This window comes from Poecilia mexicana, unplaced genomic scaffold (genome assembly GCF_051168715.1).
Source record: "Poecilia mexicana isolate PSO_F unplaced genomic scaffold, ASM5116871v1 scaffold_6, whole genome shotgun sequence".
Classification (NCBI taxonomy): domain Eukaryota; kingdom Metazoa; phylum Chordata; class Actinopteri; order Cyprinodontiformes; family Poeciliidae; genus Poecilia; species Poecilia mexicana.
In genome coordinates, this window is record NW_028263375.1 from 7,631,964 (window position 1) to 7,653,391 (window position 21,428).

A 21,428-nucleotide genomic window follows, 5' to 3' on the forward strand; every position below is an offset into this window, starting at 1 on the left:
TGTCATATTTTTATAAATAACTTTCAACTATTCCAAGCATCCATATTTGGGTCTATTTATTTTGAACTGTAACATCTAACATGCTGCGGCCTGCAGGCTCATAGGTGGAGCTCTTTTGTTTCTGAGCAGTGAACGCCCAGACCTTGGAATGACTATGTTGGGATGTGCTGTGAAGACTGACAGCTGTAAAATGAAGGATTTCAGTTTGAAAGTGGCAGCAACAGTTGCTTCTCTAAGAATATCACTTTAAAATAAGAGCAAAAAAAAGATTTGGGCATAACAATTCACAAATTGTGCATAAAATCAGAAAAACAACTCTGATTATTTGGTCTCATGTAGACTTGAAACACTAATCTTGGCAGTATGTTGGAGTAGATCTGTTGCATTCTGACTTGTTTGTTTTGTCCACAATTGTTTTGGTTGAGGCATTGCAATGTTTGTAGAATCGTTGCTTGTGGCAACAATGTTTTGTTAAAAGCTGACACCATCCAAAAAGCTCAAATAACGCCTGAACTATGACTCCCAAAGGTGTTGAAAAAGAGGCTTAATAAATGCAGAGCATAACCAAAATAATAAATAGCAAATGAGGTGGATTAGCAGAGCTTGCTAATAAGTGATGGTGTCATCCAGGACATATCACCATGGAACATCATTACTGATGGGCAGATACTGAGCTGCTGGTGTGTCTTTACGGTCATGAGGCTGTCATACAACAGCAGTCTACAGTCAGAGGCCTCTTGAGATTTGTTGCCAGACTGACTGCTACTGAAGATTGAAGATTTTTCCTGCCTGCACATTCATCATTCACAATGACTAAAGAGACTTGGATGGTATCATTTACAACATTTAATTTTCCTTAGGGATGAGTAGAATATTTTGGAATCAAAGTTTTTCATTTAGATGTGACTTTGCAAGGGGTGCTATTATATTGTTTAGAGAGAACAGACTTTCTTCTGGCAAGCCCACTAGTTAAACACAAATCAGTACTAAAAAATCCATAATTTGATAGTTACTGCTGATTTTCTCTGAGCTAGGGAAACTTTGTAATTACTGGTAGACTGGCTTTTTTCTATGGTTGTTTGTAAATAGAGTAAAATAGTTTTGTCTTGTTTTTTAGCCTAATATTAAAATTAGTTTTATATGAAACACGCTATTTGATGCTTAAATTTGTTTACCAAGGTTTGATGTATTTATTTATATAACTGAATCAAATTACCTTTATAAACTGTGCTATATAAATCACATGGCCCCTATAATAATGTGAACACAGCTGAAATGAGAGCCTTCATTTGTCTGTAACCCGCACTCTATCTCACCCCTACCTGCTCAACCCTACATCCGAGGCAAACAAAAACGTGACACAGCTTGTCACCTTACAGCTTTTCTCTGCCATCTGTCGACCCAGCCAATCACAGCAGCCCAGTTTTGTAATTCATCTTGACGTTTCTCCATCTGTCCAATCAGGGAGCAAGCCAACAACTAGCCACGCCCTCTGTTCAGTAAACCTCGCCCGCTGCTGCTGGTAAAGTTTTCTGAAGTCCCGCTGATGTCCTCGTTTGTCCCCGTTTTTCTGGATTAATGCTGACTTTCTGGTGGATTTTATTCTGATGGTGGAATAAGAGGGAAGCATGGTGGTGAATTCCGTGCACTGGTTCCGCAAAGGTCTTCGGCTGCATGATAATCCGGCACTGCAGGAGGCCCTTAACGGAGCGGACACGGTACGCTGTGTTTATGTCCTGGACCCTTGGTTCGCCGGAGCCGCTAACGTCGGGATCAACAGATGGAGGTCTGACATTTTTTGACATCATCTCATAAACCTTACAGTTACTTTGAATTGTTTCCAGGACATTATTTATGTCGTTCGGAGGGTTTATCAGGTCGAGGGTTCTTATGTTTTTATGTGCAGTCCTCAGAGTTAAGGCCTTGGCCTCCGCTCTGTTAGCTAAAACTAGCTCATAAGAAACTCCATAAACAAAAGTCACAATTTTAATTGATCCTCAAATATTACTTCAGTGTGTACGTTTACAGAAAAGCAATTTAATTAGTTGGGATCCTTAATGTGACCTAATTAATTCGGGGCAATTTCGGGATTATTGTCAGATTGTTGCATTTCTACAGCAACATAAACAAATCTTCTTTCGCAGGCACGTCTCAAAAATCAAGAAGCTAATTTATCTTACTAATTCAAATCAAACAAAGAAAATCGTAAGTAGGTTCATTACATTCACAGGGATATACTTCAACGCCTTTGTGCTAATTTTGATCATTAGGCCGTAAATAAAAATAATCATCATCAATTTTATTTATAAAGCGCTTTAACACCAGTCACAGCTGAAACAAAGTGCTGAATATCAGTAATAAGATAAAAACGTGACAAAGATAAGTACGCAGTTTATTAAAAACTAAATTCAAAACAGAATCAAAAAACTCAATTAAAGAGATGAAATCAATACCAGTAAAATCAAGTCTCAGTTGGGTTGAAGGCCAGTGACAAAAGTTATGTTGCTGGTTTTAAAAATGGAAATTTCAGTTTTTACGAACAGTAGAATGTTGCAGAAGACTAATTAAAACACCTTTTTAAAATGCAAAATAGCTAATATAGGTTCAGGGATACAAAGAGCCTCCAGAAAATGATTGTCAAAGATGGTGGCTGTAAAGAGCGTTGGATGCAATAAATTAATGGAAAGTTGAGTGGAAGAAAAAAGGTAGACAGTTGGGATAATTGCAAGTTTTCAGGACATAAACTACAACCTGGGCTCAATGATATTAGAATATACATCTCTAGAGTTCAAAGCCTGCTTTTTGTATCCATGGAGACGGTAAAGATCACATCAGGAGAAGCTTCATAACAAATGAATCTCTGCAGCTGTGTGACGTGTGATATTTTTTCTCTGTGCAGGTTTCTGTTGGAGTCTCTGGAGGACCTGGACAACAGTCTGAAGAAGCTCAACTCGAGGCTGTTTGTGGTCAGAGGTCAGCCCACCGAGGTCTTCCCGAGACTCTTTAAGGTCGGTGGTCCTGCACATGTCATGTTCTCCACCAGGATCTCTGTGAATGTGGTGATTAAACACCAATGTGTTTATTTGTAATGGGGAAATGCATTTGGACTAGGATGCATGTTATCAATTAATGAGTTAATCTAAATTTGATTGATCTTATTAATCGTCTAATTCATTGATAAACTGCCATTTTCTTAAGAACCTGAGTTTTTTTTCTTGTTTCAAGAGTATCGACCGTCTGTCAGTAACATGAAGTTCTACATCTTATACGCTAAATTAAAAAATACATTATTTTGTGTCAGCTGTATTAAATGCTCACTGAATAAAGAGAAAATGGTGGTTTCTCATATTTTTAAACTTAAATATATTTATAAAACATAAGAAAACGGAAAACTCTTAGGCTGCTGAAAGAGTAAAATATGTGAAATGCTTGATTCGTCATTAACGCAAAGATATTCATACATAAACATCTTCTGTAGCTCCATGAATTGCATTAATTTATGAAATCCCATCATGTTTTTTCCCATTATGTTAGAGTTTTTCTGTGTAATCTCCTCTGGGTTTGTGTCATCACATCCTCCTCACCTTCGTAGCACATCAGTAAATTTTTAATAACTTGACACGTGAATTTTGCCATTAAGGTGAAACTTAAATTAATGCGTTTGTCAAGTGATTATATTTCCAAACAGAACCGCATAAAAAGTGCATTTTTGCGTCCCAAACTGGACTCTGTTTGGGCCGTTTCTCCTTACAGTTTTGTCTGGCCGCCATCTTTATTCCTGTATCAAATTTGTGGTGCCTCTAAAGGATGACCAGTGGCGCCCTCTTCTGGATGGCGTCCAAACTACAACACTGAAAGGAGGTCTAAACCGGCGTTATTTGTTAGTTGATTGGAACTCATTTTAATGTAATAAACCATTAGTCGACAATAAAATGAATCTTTTTGCTGACAGAGCTTGCTGGACATTCTTTGGCTTGGAAGTTCTTGAAGAGTAAATCAATCAGATGTATTTTTGTTTTTATCTGCCATCCTCAGCCTCTTAGAACTGGCTTATCCACTTCTTTTGTTCTGGTTTACCAACGATGAGGCAGATTGAATACCTGTGGTGATGTTGGGTGTGCTTGAAAGTTTATTTATGATCTAATGTTTTCTTCATGTCACAAATTTTCCTCTGCTGTGTAAATATACAGATTTATTTGTGTTCAAACTGTTTGTCATGGATTATGCAACTAAATTATTTGAGAGAAAGTTTGCAGAGCATATCTAACATATTAAAAAGAAAATGGAGCTGGGTGTAATGCTAGTTTGGGATGTTGTCATTTGCAAAGCAGCCAATCCAGGAATCCCATTCATTTTCCTTTGCACTGATTGGTTGAAACCCTCCATTGGAGATGAGGAAGACTGTGGATGTTAGCTCCTGCAGTTGTCCTAAGACGGTTTCTACTGTGTTTATTAATGCATATTAAGGTATATTTGGAGTTTGAACTATTAAAATAGTATGTTATAAGGGGTTTTATATCAAGTCTGAAGTATTCATGGATTTGAGCAACTCCTAACCCCCATATATACCAGGAGTCCATTGTAATCTTATTTTTGTAGAAATGCGTCTGTAAATCAGGGCCTGGCCAGTTTGTCCAGTCAAGAAATAAAACAATAAAAGTGAAACAGATGATCTACATTTTTCATGTCGTTCATCTTTGTTTCGATTGTTTGTTGTGTATAATTACAACTAGAACAGGAAATGGGTCACTCTTTTGTTTTTAGTCAAGCTTAATAAATGGGAATGCCCAAGTCTGCTGTTTATGTTTGTGGTCCTATTTACGTTCCAATTAAACTGATAATGAAACGGTGGTTGAGACATCGCCCCTGTCTTTCTCTTCCACTGCTTTTTGCCATTATCTTGATCTTTCTCCTTGTCATCTTCAACTAAATCATGATCTTTGTCTTAATCTAAATCACCTTGTCATCATTTAAATCTAAGCCACCATATTTGCCTCCATCTGAATTATCATCTTTGTCTCAACTAAACCATCCTCATTGTCTTTGTCTTTATTTAAATCTTCATCAAATCTTTGTTTTCATCTAAATCTTTATCTTTGTCTTAATCTAAGTCTTCATTTTCATCTTCGTCTAAATGATGAACACCACATAAAAACATACAGACATATATTTATGAAAAATCTTATTGATTTAGCTGCATTTCTTTCTTTCTTCATTCGGTTTTATTTATTCTTTCCACAAACCTTTGTTCCTGTTTCGTCCCACTTCAGGAATGGAACGTGACCCGGCTGACGTTCGAATGCGACCCGGAGCCTTACGGGAAGGAGAGGGACGGCGCCATCATCAAGATGGCCCAGGAGTTTGGAGTGGAGACGGTGGTCAGGAACTCGCACACCCTCTACAACCTGGACAGGTCTGAGATTCACAGTGAGATTCAGCTTCCACAAGCAAGGGGTATCATTTAAAGGAGATGGTTTTATGAGGAAAATGAGATTAAATTAAAAAATTCTCTTTATTTCCCCTGGAATGAGCTTCTCGTGTCTCCACAGAGTTTTTAATAACTGCTGATCTGAGACAGGTCTTTTTTTCTTCTGGTAGTTTAAACTAAAAACAACTTCTATCCTAAAGAAATGTGTGGATAAAGAAATATTTTTTAGCACTTTTAGAACAACTGATGATAATATTCGTGTATTTTCATCACAGACCTGGGCACTTGCTAAAAGAAAAGAGAGAAACTGTAGAGTTTTTAATAATATCGGAACTTTAGTATATATCTAGAGGAGTTCAAGTGCTGTCAGACTTATTCTCAGGAATTACAATCTGAGATATTAATCTCGTGACCATGCATCTCTATCTAAAACACCTGATGGTGTCATTTAGAAAATAAATCAGTTTCATATTATTTAAAGACTGGAGATCGGCCAGAAAATTGCAACTGTACGCAGCTACAAATTGGAGCTTTATCATGGTAAAATCTGTAACTTTGGGTCTTTCTGGCTGCATCTGACATTCTTAATGAAGCATGGTAGCTTAATGTAATGTAATTTAACACTATATTCAAAATCAGAACTCATTTTATTCTCATTGTTCACAAAAGAAAGTTTAAAAAAATAGCAGTTTTTAAAGTCAAGTCAAATAATTGAATAAAATAATAAGTATATCTCAATAAATATAAAAATATGGTAGAAACACAGAAATAACTGGGATGTTAAGAAAAATTTAACTTATAGAAATTTATTTTATAGATAAATAAATTTTGGTCAAATTTTCTGAGTCACAGCTGAAGTGAATCTCCAGAGTGTCAGACTCGGTGGAGCCCCCAGTGGCTGGCTGCTGCCACTGCAGGTCACATACTGCACCCATGTGCGCGGATAAGTGGGTTTTAACGAGTGAGAGTGAAGAACTTTCTCCATGCCTCTCTGCGCTGCTGCATGACCAGTGCAGCGTTATGCAACCAGCGGATTACCGCCGGCCTGTGTGTTAGTGTACCAGCTGGGTGAAGCTGGGCTTTGTGCGTTCCAGCGTTGTGAAAATGCGCTCATTCAGAGCGGACCCAGCCAATGGGACGCCATCCCTGCTGCAGATCCTGAGCAGGTTGTGTAAGAAGGAAACTTAAAAAAGTCCACAGGGCAGCTGATCCGTTTAAAACTGAGACTGCAGCAGCCAGACGGGCTGATGAAAACACAGATTGGTTCTGATTCACTCAGATGTTCTTCATTAAGCGCAGGGTGGAGCTGCTCTGAAACTGGGCATAAAATGCTAAACAAAGGCATAAAACAAATAAAATTAAAAAGGTTATTTGTATAAAAAAAGACATTTCAAAGTGCTTTACGTCATAAAAACACAAAAATGCAAAGTCACGGAACACACAGTCATTAACTGAAGCATTACATTTTGTCAAATGTAACATCAAAATGTTGATTAATGTTTTACTAATAATGTATCAACGGGTGGGGTTTTATTCTAGATTTAAGGAACCTTGTGCAAAATAAATTCCTTATTTGATAAGTTTTGTTCTAGATTTTAAAAATAAAATTTCAAAATCTTTGAAATGGTTTAAACAGTTCACTTCAGAAATGTAAAGCCAGTTTTAGCATCACATAGCTCCATTATTGTGGAACACAGATAGCAAAACTCTATTATTTTGAACTGAAATTCCCTAAATGTCAATAAAAACGTTGCAGGAAAAAAATCTACAAAATGTAGTCTGGAAAGTAGCTTTTTTAAGTTCTACCAATAAATAAATTACTTTTCAGCAAATATAGTCTCCGTAGTTTTAATTGTTTACCATGGAAGATAGCCGAAAATAAACCTCAGTCTGTGCTTTAATGACTCTCTATAATTCATGAGTTTCAGTTTCCAGGTTGAATTCCTGGAATCAACTGACTTTAAATGCATCAGAGATGTAATCCTCCTCTGCTGTTTTCATGCCTGCAGGATAATCGAGATGAACAACAACAACCCGCCTCTGACCTTTAAACGCTTCCAGGCCATCGTGAGCCGACTGGAGTTGCCTAGGAGACCACTGACTCCCGTCAGCCAGCAACAGATGAACCGATGCCTCGGCAAAATCTCTGACAACCACGACCAGCTGTACAGTATACCTTCACTGGAGGAGCTGGGTAAGCATCTCCAGATCCACCTGCAGCTTTTTAATCCACATTAAATTAAAACAAATGATAACACGGCTTCTGCTCTGTGGTTATCGGGTCAAAGGTATTCAATCATTCATTTAAGTATGAAAGCATGTAAGCTATATTCTAAGTAAAACATGTTTTGTACATATTTTTGCTGACTTATGAGGACAGTACCATTAGGCCTGTCGGAATAAATTGGTTGTTTTGTTTATTCACTTGGGATATTTTAAAGTTTAATGTTTATTGGTCTTTGAGAACATGTTTTTGCATTACTATATCACTTAAACTACTATAATTAATATTTGATTATCAAAACGCACAAAAATATCTAATTTTAAAGACGTGCAATCTTACCTTTCCTTTGTTTTCTGTGCAATAACTTATTGCCTTACTGGGAACATTTTATGACATCACTGACTCAGACACTTCATTGCATTATTGTGAAGTTATTGGAGTAATCACTCCTATTTTTGATGAATTCATGTTGAAGTCGCTCTCTTACGCCGTTTCTGTTTGTTTTTCTCTTGGTTGACTTTTGTTCAGTTCTTCGGCTGAGTTGTTGCTTTTTCAGACAATTACTCCTGGTTTTGGTTGCTGTGCAGCTAGAAAAATTTTGGCTCCAACTTCATTACTTTTGGGCAGTTGTGATCCGTAACCATGGCAACAGGCTATCTTCACAACTGGAAGTAGCTGATTAGCGTCTCAGAAGCTCAAATAATATTTCAACTATGAGAAAGAAGGAGGAAATTTAAACCTTTCCTTCAATCCATCATAGCGGACAAAAATTATATCCCCTACTCCAACATCTCGAGAATGTTGAGATTTAAAAAGGGGAAGCAAAAGCAAACGAGGTTGGTTAGCAGACTTTGCCTACATCTGATGGGATCTTCCAGGACATATTATGGTTTCATGTCCTCCCTGCTGTCTGGAAATCGAGCTGTTTGCATGTCGTGACAGTCATGTCAACTGTCTTCAGTCAGAGGCCTCTGCAGAGTCGTTGCAACACTGACTGCTACTGAAGATCCCTCCTGGCCACAGCATCTCCATCAACAATGACTCTTTGAAGATACAAACTACGACAACATTTAAATTCCATTTGGGATGAAGAAAACATTTTTGAATTTAATTTTAAAAAAATGAATCCAGGATTGGAACGTCTCAAAGTTTATTTTTTTAAATTATTTTTAAGAAGTTTGTATCTTGAGGTTCTTTGAAAGTCAGTCAAGCTTGTTTTCCAGGTTTATTATAGAGAATTATCCCTCCAAATATATTTATATCTTATAAAGTACAAAAATATAGAATAAAAAGAAAATTTTCAGGCCCTTTGTTATACTCTGATGGTTCACTGTTGCTCTTTACTTTATTTATATATAAATAAATATGCTAAATGTTCTTATTGTTACAAATGTTATTATTAAGATCATAAAAGAAACGGATGAAAAGAAAAGGATCTAACTGTGAGCCCTGTGGAACGCCAAAGGAGAATTTAAAGCGGTAGTTTTGACAAGAAATTAATTATGAACCGATATAAATTTTAGAAACCATTAAGTAAATGTGACTGTAGTTTATCTTGGACCCTTAAAATATTATGATTTTTAATGTAAATACAAAAACCTTTTTTCTATTCATTTTTAACACTTTGTGTGTGGATCTTGAAGCCGCAAACAAGCTGTAGAGTGTGGAAATAAATGATCTGCTTACCAAAATGTTTGATATCTTGCTTTCTTTAATCATTTTTCCATTTGAAACCTTGCTTCCCTGCTTCTAGAGAGCTTTGTTTTGCTTTATTGGACTACTGTTTTAACTTGATTTGATTTAAATGTGTGTGCAGGTTTCAGGACGGAGGGGTTACCTCCAGCTGTGTGGCGGGGAGGAGAGTCGGAGGCTTTGGACCGACTGAGCAGATACCTGGACAAAAACGTAAAACTGACACTAGAGCCGAGCGGCAGGACATTAACGCTTGTTTTGCTTTCGATTTGTGTGAAAAACCCCGATAATAATGACGTAAGGAATCAGGATAAAGATGAATACACCTTAAAGTAATTTTTACAAAACTGCGTAAAAATCATTTGGAAGACAAGAAATGTAATTTAAAAAAACTAAAATTGAAAAGAATTTTCAACAATTAGGTAATAATGTAATATTAAGCAAAAAATCTGTTTTTATTTTATTTATTATTTGTTGATTTTATTTTATTGACAGAACAAAATGTGTATAAAAACTTTAGAGCGAAAACTGAAAAAATGTTTTTTTTTCATAAGCCTTATTTGTCTATTCATTTATTTCAAAAAGCATCCAATTTTCTTTTTTTTTTTTTACTTCACTTTTGGAAAAAATAGAAAATATTTTATTTTGTTCTCAGGAATAAGAACAAAATTTCTTGGAAAACTAATACTGAAGTAAAATCTTATATTTTATTTATTTATTTTTTCCCAGTTTAGCAGGATTAGTCCTCCATAAAAATCCACAGAATGAGCAGCATCAGTGTGAGATTATTTACTGAGACGTTTCACTCTTATATGTCACTGTTATAAACTCTAACTTCAATAAGTTCATTTAATATTGGAAATGTTTTTTTTTATACTGTAGATTTATTAAGCTTCAATCTGTAACTTTTTAAAAAGCAGAGTTTTATTAAACTACTTTTAGTATCTCAGCGTCTGATTGGAGTCACATCTGTCGCTCCGCTGACCGATTCACACCTGTGCGTCTGTCTCCTCAGGTGTGGGTGGCCAACACTCGGGTGAAGACTTGCTCTCTGTACGCCAGCCCCACAGGCCTCAGCCCCTACCTGCGCTTCGGCTGCCTGTCCTGCAGGGTGCTGTACTACAACCTCAGAGAGATCTACATGAAGGTACTGAGAACACACACAGCTTCTGTCCAAAACTAAGCACAACTGTGAGAAACATCCTTTTTACTGTTTTACAGACAGCTGTTTCTGTTTCTGGCAACAAGCAGAAACAACCAATCAGAGCCAGAGAACAATCTCAATTGTACATGAGCATGATTGACAGCGCTCAAGCCCTTCTCCTGGATCTGATTGGCTGTTTTTTCTGTAGCCAACACTGGGAGAAGGCAGAGGACTTAGATTTTTATCTGACACATGATGACACTTTTAACAAAAATATAAGAAACACATTTTTAAAAAAGTTACAAACTGCAGTTTTAAAGCAGAGATATTGTGAATAAACACAAATTATGCAGTTATACTTATCCACCATTTGGGCATTTTTACGTTTTCTTCGTCTCTGGAAACTTTTACACTGGACTAAAGAGTCATGCTTTATGGTAAAATAGAAATTCTGAATAAAACTTTGGCAACTGTGGTTGTTTAATTTGTGTTTATTTTGACGTTGGTCTTAAATTTTATTCGATGTGTCATAAAAATGCCTTAAAGTCTTCAGCCTAACTTGCCCTAAGCAGTTAAGAATTGTGTAAAAAGTGGTTTGGACAGGAAGGTGGTTGAATATTCCCGTTTTGATCCAGAACCAAACGTAATCTTCATCTCTGTGGGTTTGCTCCTCCTCCTCCTCCTCCTCAGCTCTGTAAGCGCAGCAGTCCTCCGCTGTCCCTGTACGGCCAGCTGCTGTGGAGGGAGTTCTTCTACACCGCCGCCACTAACAACCCAAACTTTGACCGCATGGAGGGAAACCCCATCTGCGTGCAGGTGAGTCGGGTCTGTTTGAAATCCTTGAAAATGCTTGAATTTTCAATTTGGTGGTTTCAAGGTTTGGAAAGTGCTTGATTTATCTATCAAGTCCTTGAAAGGACTTGATGTTCAAACTGAAGAGTTTTGATTAAAAGCATAAATTTTGAAAACGTTACTTACAGTTGAAACCAGATCATCTCTACACACCTACTACAGGTGTATAAAGATGCATATTTCTATTTGCTAATTGCCAAAAAATTTGGTGAGAACATTTTTTGAGAATTTGTTTGGGCAACTTTCTTTGCATATTGAGTTTTAAGCATTTAATTTGAGCATAAAGGTAATTTACCTTAACATAATTTGTTTGTATTGTTTCAGTTTGATGAATATTTCTTATTATTAATGACTTAATGATCTGTGTATCTTATTCATGTTTTTGTGTTTGTGTTAATTTAGTATTTTGTTCTCAGGCCAGCCAGGTGTGTGAGACAACCATTTCAAAAAATGTCATTTTGTTCAGTTTATCTTCTCCCTGCTGCAGAATGTAGAATATTTTTGCAGAATAAAATATCATAAAATAGTGAATAGAAAATGTCTTTTTCTCAGTTCATTTGTTTTTATATCCAGTGCTGAAAGTTTGAAAACTTACCTTGAAAATGCTTGAAAAGTGTACGAGGGGCATTAATGTTTACTCTGCAGCTCCACAGCAGAGATTAATGCTTATTTACCTGTTTGTCAATAGATCCCATGGGACCAGAACCCAGAGGCGCTGGCCAAGTGGGCCGAGGGACGGACCGGCTTCCCCTGGATCGACGCCATCATGACTCAGCTGAGGCAGGAGGGCTGGATCCACCACCGGGCGCGGCACGCCGTGGCCTGCTTCCTCACCAGAGGCGACCTGTGGATCAGCTGGGAGAGCGGGATGAAGGTCGGACTGTCATGCCCTACACATGCGCCGTTGCTAATCATCGATCGGTGGTCAGGAAAATGACACAATTATGCAGACTATCAGAAAAAGGCACACAATGTCATTATATTGACAAACTGATAACCAGGTCCAAGGTATCACATTTTACAAGTCGCTGACTTTAGTTTAAGCCGACTGACGGTGTGTTGCTGTTTTTCCTGCAGGTGTTTGAGGAGCTGCTCCTGGACGCCGACTGGAGCGTGAACGCCGGCAGCTGGATGTGGCTGTCCTGCAGCGCCTTCTTCCAGCAGTTCTTTCACTGCTACTGTCCCGTGGGCTTCGGGCGGAGGACCGACCCGTCCGGAGACTACATCAGGTCAGCTTAGCGCCCACCTGCACACCCGACTGACTGCAGGCTTACACGCATTTCTGGCTTTCTTTGATGTCAGATCTGCTAATTCACCGGTATGAGATACTACAACTGGGTGATATGTATGGAACTAAATTGGGGCCATACATATGTTTCAAAACTTTTTTTTATTTTTTCAGATTCAAACTTTTTTTTTCAATTTCAAATGTTTTTTTTTTTTTTTTTTACTTTTTATTTTTTATTTTTTAACTTTTTTTTCTCTTTTGAACAAACTTTACGGCCCCACAGTGGGGTTTTTTTTTATATATGGTTTAAAACCAAAATATTAGATTACCTAATTTTTTCCCCTCTCACTTTTATAAAAAAAAAATTACAGATGACTTGTAAAAGTGCTTTTTATTTGATTGGTGGGACTTCAGGATTTTTGTTTAATTATGAGAATGTGGTCATATCAGCAGAAAAAGGATGCAATTTTACCTGAAAACAAAAACGTCTTAAAATTTCAAGAAAAAGTTGTTTTAATGAGAAAAGGGATTTGATAAACCTGAGTTTGTGTGGTTCTTTCTTCAAAATAGACACAGGTGGACTTTATAAGCAGTTTGATCCTTTCAAAGCCCTAAAACTGGTAATAATTTGATGCTGATGTGGTAAAAGATTAACTATTTCTGTTCATCTGTAAATGTATTTTTTGTGTTGGAATTCTCATAAAATTAATAGTCCGTTCTCATAATATTATGAATGTGTTCTCATTATACTATGACTTTATTCTCGTAATATTAAAAAAATGTTAACCTATCCCTAATATTTTGTCATAGAGTCGACCTGAATTCAAATTCCAAATAAATAGAAGCTGATAAAAACGGTTTTCAAGCAAAATGGCAGCTCAATCACTCTGAACTATGGAAACTCAAAGAGTTAATTGGGTGGAAAATGTTCTTATTTTCTAAAAATTAAATCATCAAAAACCAAAAATTAACTTAATTGATAAAACTGATTCATCGCCCAGTCCTAACAGATATTTAAACCTTAGAAAATGGAACATTTTTGTTCTTTTCACAATAAAAGCACTCCTGGTTTTATGCATGCATCAAGGATAAAACAAGAGCTGAGAAGGTGTAAATCCAACAGCAAATGGAGAAACTGATAGATTATCATCATTTCTGCTTCACTGCATTTGACCTTAAATCTTATCAGTTTTGCTGAATTTAAAACAAAGAATGTTGGTTTATAGACGAAGAACAGAGCGAATCGAGAGCAAACTGACAGATTTCAGTCTCGGATGGCCAGTGTAGCTCAGGTTGTGTCGTTCTGTCTGTGTATGAAGGATGCACTTCCTGTACCAACTGCTTGACTTCAGGAAGTGTGGTGAATTTCAAGCACAGATTTCAAACCACAGCTTTGCAGCACTCAGCTCGAGCTGTGCACCAGCATACGGTACCGGATCGCTTTAAAGGACAAATTCTTCACCGTCAGCAAATTCTCTCAGATGATAAATTTGATCAATCGATGGAGAAGTAAACTACAGAAGCAGAAAGCAGTAAAAATGTATGGTAGTTGCCTACACAGTGGGGTTGGGTTACACTGTAAAAACGCAAACGGATGCAGAGCTGACGTAATACTGCAGGAAGACTTTGGTCCATGATGAAGATTCTGGACATTAGGGCTGGACAATGTTAAACAGTTATATTATTGGGACCTGCCATAGCAATGCAAGTGCATTGGAGGCTAGTAGAGAATGGAGTTAGCCAATGTTGGTTATCATTCTAGTGACAGCCCACATGCTAATGGTAGCATTTCAAGCTAGAATAAGTGTTCATCTATTCTCTTATAGAAAAGATAAACATCACACTGAATGGAGTAAGTGCATATTAGTCAACATGCCAGCGACAGCCCAGATGTTAATGGTAACTGAAGATAATTTTAGCAAATTTTTATAGAAAAGCTAAACCCCATTTACTGAATGGAGTAAGTCAATGTTAGCCGATGTTCTAGTGATAGCCCAGATGCTAATGGTAGCATTTAAGCTAAAATTAGTGTTTTAGCTAATTTTAATAAAATTACTAAACTTGACATACTGATTCGTCCTGCAGACGTTACATTCCCATCCTGAAGGACTTTCCGAACCGCTACATCTATGAGCCGTGGAACGCCCCGGAGTCTCTGCAGAAGGCGGCGAACTGCGTGGTGGGAGTCGATTACCCCAAACCGATGATAAACCACGCCGAAGGCAGCCGGCTCAACATCGAGCGCATGAAGCAAGTTTACCAGCAGCTGTCCCATTACAGGGGACTCAGTAAGTACAGTTCTTACCTGCTGTAGCGCCCCCTAAAGGGAGCAACGAGGAGATGTTTAAACTGCTGGTGTCCAAACTCTTTGACTTTTGGGCCGAAATCAAGCTGAAGGTACTTGAGGCCAATTAAATGTTTTTTTTTTTATTAAAATTGCCTATATATATATATATATATATATATATATATATATATATATATATATATATATATATATATATATATATATATATATATATATATATATATATATATATATTTTTTTTTTTTTTTTTTACTTCAATCTCCTTTAATTTAAAAATATTTTAATGAAACAAAAAGTGTATCTTGTAGACAGAGGATTTCTAAATCACTGTAGACCAAAACCAAAACTTATCACACGTTTTCTGTAATACAGAAAAGCATCAAATCCTCTGATTGTAGATTAAACAGCAGGAGGTTTAAAGGGGACCTATTATGCAAAACTGACTTTTAGCGTGTTTTTATACTTTCCTTTGGGTCTCAACTGCTTCTATAAACAACCCAAGCATTTAACAAAAACATTGAGTTGTTTTTTTGGCAATACGTTAATGTATTCTGGTGTCTGAAAAACGAACCATTTCAAAAACCTCCCAATTGTTGAGTCACACTGTGTTACCTAGCAACTGGAGCAGAGTTCCATCTGTTACCTAGCAACCCAAGCTGAGCTCCAGCATGTTTGGTCAGCTATTTTATGACTGTATGTGCTGTACAATGGCTGTGTTTTGTTGTTGACTTATCATCCAGAAACCAGTTGTTGTATTATTTTTGGTTGTGCAGGAGGCTCTACTAATGTTTTTCAAAGCTATACCCTTGTAAAATTATGCATCATTTTGAAGCCTTTTTCATGAGAGTGTTAACTTTGAGCTGGGGGCCGTGGCCAGCAGCTGCTTATTTTGATTAAACGTGACAGGAGTCCCTAAAACAGCTCAAAAATAGGCAGAACTGACTAGACTAATATCTGATTATCTAAGTATTTATTACATTTTGTGCAAAAAATGTAATAAATGCCGTAACTTGTTCAATGAAACATAAATGATCATCTTTAATTAAATAACATATCTGTGTTCTAGGCCTGCTGGCATCGGTACCGACGATCCAGGAGGAAGCAGAGCCGCCGATGACAGACGAGTCTCAGACCAGCAGCGGACCCGGTACGGTAAAGTTTTCTTCCTCAGACGTGGAAAATGTTTTCAAACGGTCTGAACTCGGATTATTCCCTCCCCTCTCCCAGATTCTCCTCCCAGAGTTCTCGCCGACATCGAAGCAGCCGTCTGCCTGATGGCTCCAGATTCCTCCACCTCGGCGCCGGTTCTGGACCAGGACAACGCGTCGCTCCATCGGCTGTTCCAGGATCACTGCACCTCCTCGGGCCAACCGTCCTCTCCTGCCTCCAGTCCACCCCAAAGCCCTGCACCTCGATCCAAACCCGGCTCTCCCTCCTCCTCCTGCCCCTCACCGTCCGCCAGCCCGTCCTCGCTGCCCCCGAGAAGGAAAGGCGTCGCCCACAAGGGCCGGCGAAGCCAAAGACGGAGAGAACGTCCGTCCTGCCCGATGGCGACGGAAGAGGAGGAGATGATGCAGGAGGAGGTGGATGAAGAGAGGATGGAGGAAGAGGAGACGGCAGCAGCGCAACAGTGACATCAGGTGGACAGACAAGGTAGTTACCAGGGTTTTAATAGTTTGGGTTTTTCATTTTGGTTCAGTTTTATTTCATTGGCTTTTTGGGCTCTCAAACTCATTTTCATTTTGGGCCAAATCTGGGTCATAAATATTCTTAAAGGTCCGGTTGTGCCAGAATAAAACCCAAAAACAAACTGTTAAAATATTATGAAATAAATATTATTTATTAGTCGTGAATTTTATATTTCTCCTGGTGTGAAGGACTCAGATCCATATGAAACGGAGCAGAACTTTAACTGTATTTCTTTATTATAGACACATCTCCAACTTGTTTTGTGGATAAACTGATTATTTTCACTCTCTTGTCTCTTCAGGTGCGGTTTCTGAGAACAATCTTTTTATTTCCTCCATCCAGCTGGAAACTAAGGAACGCTCCTTTGGATCTGATGATCCAATGAATGGAAGAGGAGCAGCACATTAAAACCCCAGTTAACCCAAATCAGGACAGAAACTGCAAACAGGCTGCTGTCTGGTCTAAAACCTTATTGAGGCCATATAATGTATGTAAGATGAATTATGTGTTTTTTGTACAGCTCCACCTTTTGTTTTCTAAGGATGTCATCAGATCAGAGTGTCTCTCTGATCATGGACTTCATTTGAAGGTGGAAATCATTTGATCCTTCAGACGGCATCAGGACTGTCTCCTGTGATCCAGGTTTATGTTTATACTCCCCTTGTAACAGTTTGATCCAGTCTGAAAAACCAGTAACAAATTAAAGGGTTTAAATTTTTCTACAATGTAATTCAAAGCGTTCAGGATGAGCACTGTCCAGGTCTGCAGAGGCTTCATATTCAGTCGTGAGTGTGACGTGTTTAACATCGAGTTCAGGCGTCGTCAGACCCCCTAAAAAAATATGAATTAGTTAAAACATGAAAGAAAATCAAACAAAAATGTCTACTCATCTGCTGCCACAAAATGAAATAACATAATTTAATATTCTGTATTTTAAAAGATCAAAATTCAACCTTTGTAATTGTTTCTGATGAGAAACTTCAGTTATAGTTTTTTTTTATTATTACTCTATGTAACGGGTGGAACCACCAGGGGTCGCTTCCTCTACATTTTGAGCTTGTGAAAACTCTGCTCACATTCCTCATCCCAGAAGCCACCCAAGGGCTTCTTAGGGGTTTTGCCCTTTTTTCCAGGAGAGAGCAGTCTAGCAACAAGACGGTTTAAAGGGGAAGCCATATTCGAAAAACCACAAATAAACCTCCGATAGTAACTGGCAAATCCCAAAAATGAACGAAGTTCTGCTAAAGTAGTAGGTTGCCTCCAGTCACGTACTGCTGCTACCTTGTCTGGGTCAGTAGAGACCCCCTCTTCTGACACCACATGACCCAAATATTTAACTCTCTTCTGAAAAAAATGACATTTTGACAACTTAACCTTTAGCCCCTGAGTTTCTAATCTGGAAAATACCTGATTTAATCTTTCCAAATGTTGTTCAACTGATGCTGAAAAGACAATTACATCATCTAAATACAGCAGTAATGACTGGTAACGGCAATCTCCAAATAAGCGCTCCATAAGACGTTGAAAAGTACTGGGTGCGTTACACAATCCAAAAGGCATGCGATTAAACTCAAATAGTCCAAATGGAGTACAGAAAGCTGTTTTTTCCTTGTCTTTCTCAGCCATCTCAACCTGACTATACCCACTTGCCAAATCTAATGTTGTGAACCACTGTGCCCCAGCCAGAGCATCCAAGGATTCATCAATTCTGGGTAAAGGAAATGCATCCTTTCTGGTTTTAGAGTTTAATTGTCTATAGTCCACACACATGCGCAATGTTCCATCCTTCTTCTGAACTAAAACTATTGGTGAAGCATATGGACTACTGCTTTCCCTAATAACATGACTTTGTAGTAGCTGTTGAATATGATTGCGAACTAAATCATACTGAGAAGGGACAATGCGTCGATAAGGTTGTCGCACTGGTGTTTCATCCAGCTGCATTAATAACAACTCCTGTTCTTGCCTATGCAGACTTCCAGAAGCCATTTGTTTTGGAAGTAGATGCCAGCCATGCAGGGTTAGGAGCAGTACTCTCTCAAGATCATGGGGGTAAATTGCGCCCTATAGCGTTCGCTAGCCGCAGTCTGAAGCCCACCGAGCGGAATATGAATAATTACAGCTCCATGAAATTGGAGCTTGTTGCTCTTAAGTGGGCTGTTACAGAAAAGTTCAGAGAGTATTTGCTGGGTAATAAATGCACAGTTTTTACAGATAATAATCCATTGAGTCATCTGGCTACAGCAAAGCTTGGAGCAACAGAGCAGAGGTGGGTTTCGGAACTGGCAGCTTTCGATTTGACCTTGAAATATCGTCCTGGTTCTCAAAATGCCAATGCAGATGCATTGTCCCGTCAGCATACCACACACGGAGAAGCAGGGGCTGGCTCTGGTTTACGTGAGGGGTTTGCTGGAGTACAGGAAGAGATCAGTGTCTTACCTGGTTTGTCAGGTGCTGACCTGTGTATATTGCAGCATAAGGATCCTAACATCGGTTCTTTTATGCAATTTTGGAAGAGGGGTAGGATGCCTGATGCTAAAGAGAGGAATGAACTTGATAAGGTTACCCGGGAATTGGTTCGGCAGTGGAATCGGCTTAGGGAGCGAGAATCAATCCTTTATCGCTGTGTTCAGGCCTCTGATGGGCAGACTGAGGTTGAACAGGTGGTGTTACCTCTGTGTTTGCAGGAAGGTGTCCTCCGTTCGCTCCATGATGATCATGGCCACCAGGGGGTGGAGCGGACTTTGCAGCTAATTCGGTCACGGTTTTATTGGCCCAATATGCACTCGGATGTAGAGCAGTGGTGTAAAAACTGTGAAAGATGTGTGGTGTCAAAGGCTCTATTGCCCAAAGTTAAAACCTATATGGGAACAATTAAAGCATCTAGACCTAATGAGATTCTGGCAATAGATTTTACAGTTTTGGAACCTGCTACAGACGGCAGAGAAAATGTCCTTGTAATGACTGATGTTTTCTCAAAGTTTACACAAACTGTCCCCACAAAAGATCAGCGTGCCAGTACTGTTGCAGAGGCACTGGTGAAGCACTGGTTTCAACTTTTTGGGCCTCCTGTTCGGATTCATTCTGATCAGGGGAGAAATTTTGAGAGTAAGTTGGTTCATCAGCTCTGCAAAGTGTATAAAATTGAGAAAAGTCGCACGACTCCTTATCATCCTGAGGGGAATGGGCAGTGTGAGCGTTTTAATCGCACTTTACATGATTTGCTAAGAACTCTCTCACCTGAACAGAAACGCAGGTGGCCCCGGCATATTTCCCAAGTCACCTTTGCTTATAATACAACTGTCCATCAATCCACTGGTATGACGCCTTACTTTTTGATGTTTGGTAGAAAACCACAGTTGCCTGTGGATTTTTTTGTGGGTTTGAGTGAAAGTGATGGAGGACCTGACCTGCCCTTGGAAGAGTGGGTTGAAGAGCACCAAAAATCACTTCATGCTGCCTATGAAACGGTGCACCAAAAAGTAGAAAGTAGAAGGGCTCAGAGACATCAGGATGAGGATGTTGCTCCAGATTTTCTGGAAGGAGACTTGGTGTATGCGAGAAATCATTCAGTGAGGGGTCGCAGCAAGATTCAGGACTTTTATGATTCAACTCCCTATCAAGTGGTTCGTCCACCTTCTGAGCGAGGGGTAGTGTACTCTATAGCGCCCGTGGGTCAGGAGGGACCCCTCCGTCAGGTCCACAGGGTTGAGCTTAGAAGTGTCCCTGAAAATGGTGGAGGGGAAGGGTGTCAGGAAACTGGTTTGGAAGATGTGCAGACAGATATTGAGGCGGGAGATGAAATGGTGGACTTGCCTCAATCTGAGATTCAATCAGAGGCTGAGAATGATGATGATGATGTTGTTTCTGTTGATGTAAATTCTGATGTTCAGCCTCTTTCTGGCAAAAAACCCACACAGGAGATTGACACTACCATCATCCCTGAGCTGAGGAGGTCGGCTCGGAAAACTGCCGGACAGCATTCCAACCCTTACAGGCTGCCCTGTCCTGTGCAGAAGAAGTGATTCAGTTATTGAGTACTAATTTTTTTATGTACATCGTCGGGTCGCCGATGCATAATGATGGGGGGGAATGTAACGGGTGGAACCACCAGGGGTCGCTTCCTCTACATTTTGAGCGCCCATAAAAGGGAAGCTGTCAGGCTGGTGGGCAATTGTCAATCTCCTCTGTGTTTGACCAGGTGTGTTGGCCCACAAGTCCCACTGTTGTGATCAGGTTTGTCAGTTTTTTTGTTGTAAAGAAAAACTCTTAAACTGATTATATTTAGTCAGTGTGTTTGTGTGATGTTTTTATATAGGGCCACACTGCATGTGTTGAGCTGACGATTCCTACTTGGGCGTGTGGTTTGTCGACGCTGCAGGTAGGCTTTGTATATTTTTAACTGGATTGAATTGAATGGTTTTATTGTAAAGATTTAATAGGTGTTTGGTAATTTGTTTTTTTGTTTTTTGCAGTTGTCGCTGCACCCTGCTGTTCTTTTAGTTTGATTTTCTTTTTCCATTGTTTTTCATTTATTTTTGTTTACTTATTGCTTTTTGCAAATACACATCCTCTTATTTTGTAATAATAAATATTGTCCCTTTTATATTGGTTGTTTTTATTGCACTATAAGTGGTCGTAACATCTAGAAAAATTATTTTTCTGAAAAATTATTTCTGAAAATATTTATTCTGAAATAATGTAATTATTTTTTTTAATTCTTTTTCTGAAATAATATTCCAGAAAATAATTTTGGAAACATAATTTTTGGAAATTATTTTTTTGAAAATAATTTCAGAAAAAGTATTTGTTTCTGAATACAATATTTTATTTTGATTCTTAGAAACTGAATGTGGCCCTCCA

At 38.6% G+C, this 21,428-nt stretch overlaps 1 protein-coding gene across 1 annotated transcript; it reads left to right on the forward strand.

Moving 5' to 3' along the window:
* Positions 1-1,486: 1,486 nt before the first annotated feature.
* cry2 (cryptochrome circadian regulator 2) lies at positions 1,487-21,171 on the forward strand. The gene is made up of 13 exons (XM_014973778.2): positions 1,487-1,786; positions 2,900-3,008; positions 5,271-5,413; positions 7,438-7,622; positions 9,469-9,557; positions 10,360-10,491; positions 11,179-11,304; positions 12,029-12,214; positions 12,418-12,569; positions 14,654-14,856; positions 15,943-16,023; positions 16,104-16,529; positions 16,867-21,171. The coding sequence occupies exons 1-12, from the start codon at positions 1,629-1,631 to the stop codon at positions 16,508-16,510; spliced, it is 1,971 nt and encodes a 656-aa protein (XP_014829264.2). The 5' UTR covers positions 1,487-1,628; the 3' UTR covers positions 16,511-16,529; positions 16,867-21,171.
* Positions 21,172-21,428: the final 257 nt, after the last annotated feature.

Coding starts and splice junctions, on each gene's coding strand:
- cry2 (XM_014973778.2), top strand. CDS start 1,629: ATGGTGGTGAATTCCGTGCACTGGTTCCGCAAAGGTCTTCGGCTGCAT. Junction 3,009..5,270: donor TCTTCCCGAGACTCTTTAAG/GTCGGTGGTCCT, acceptor GTCCCACTTCAG/GAATGGAACGTGACCCGGCT. Junction 14,857..15,942: donor GTCCCATTACAGGGGACTCA/GTAAGTACAGTT, acceptor TCTGTGTTCTAG/GCCTGCTGGCATCGGTACCG.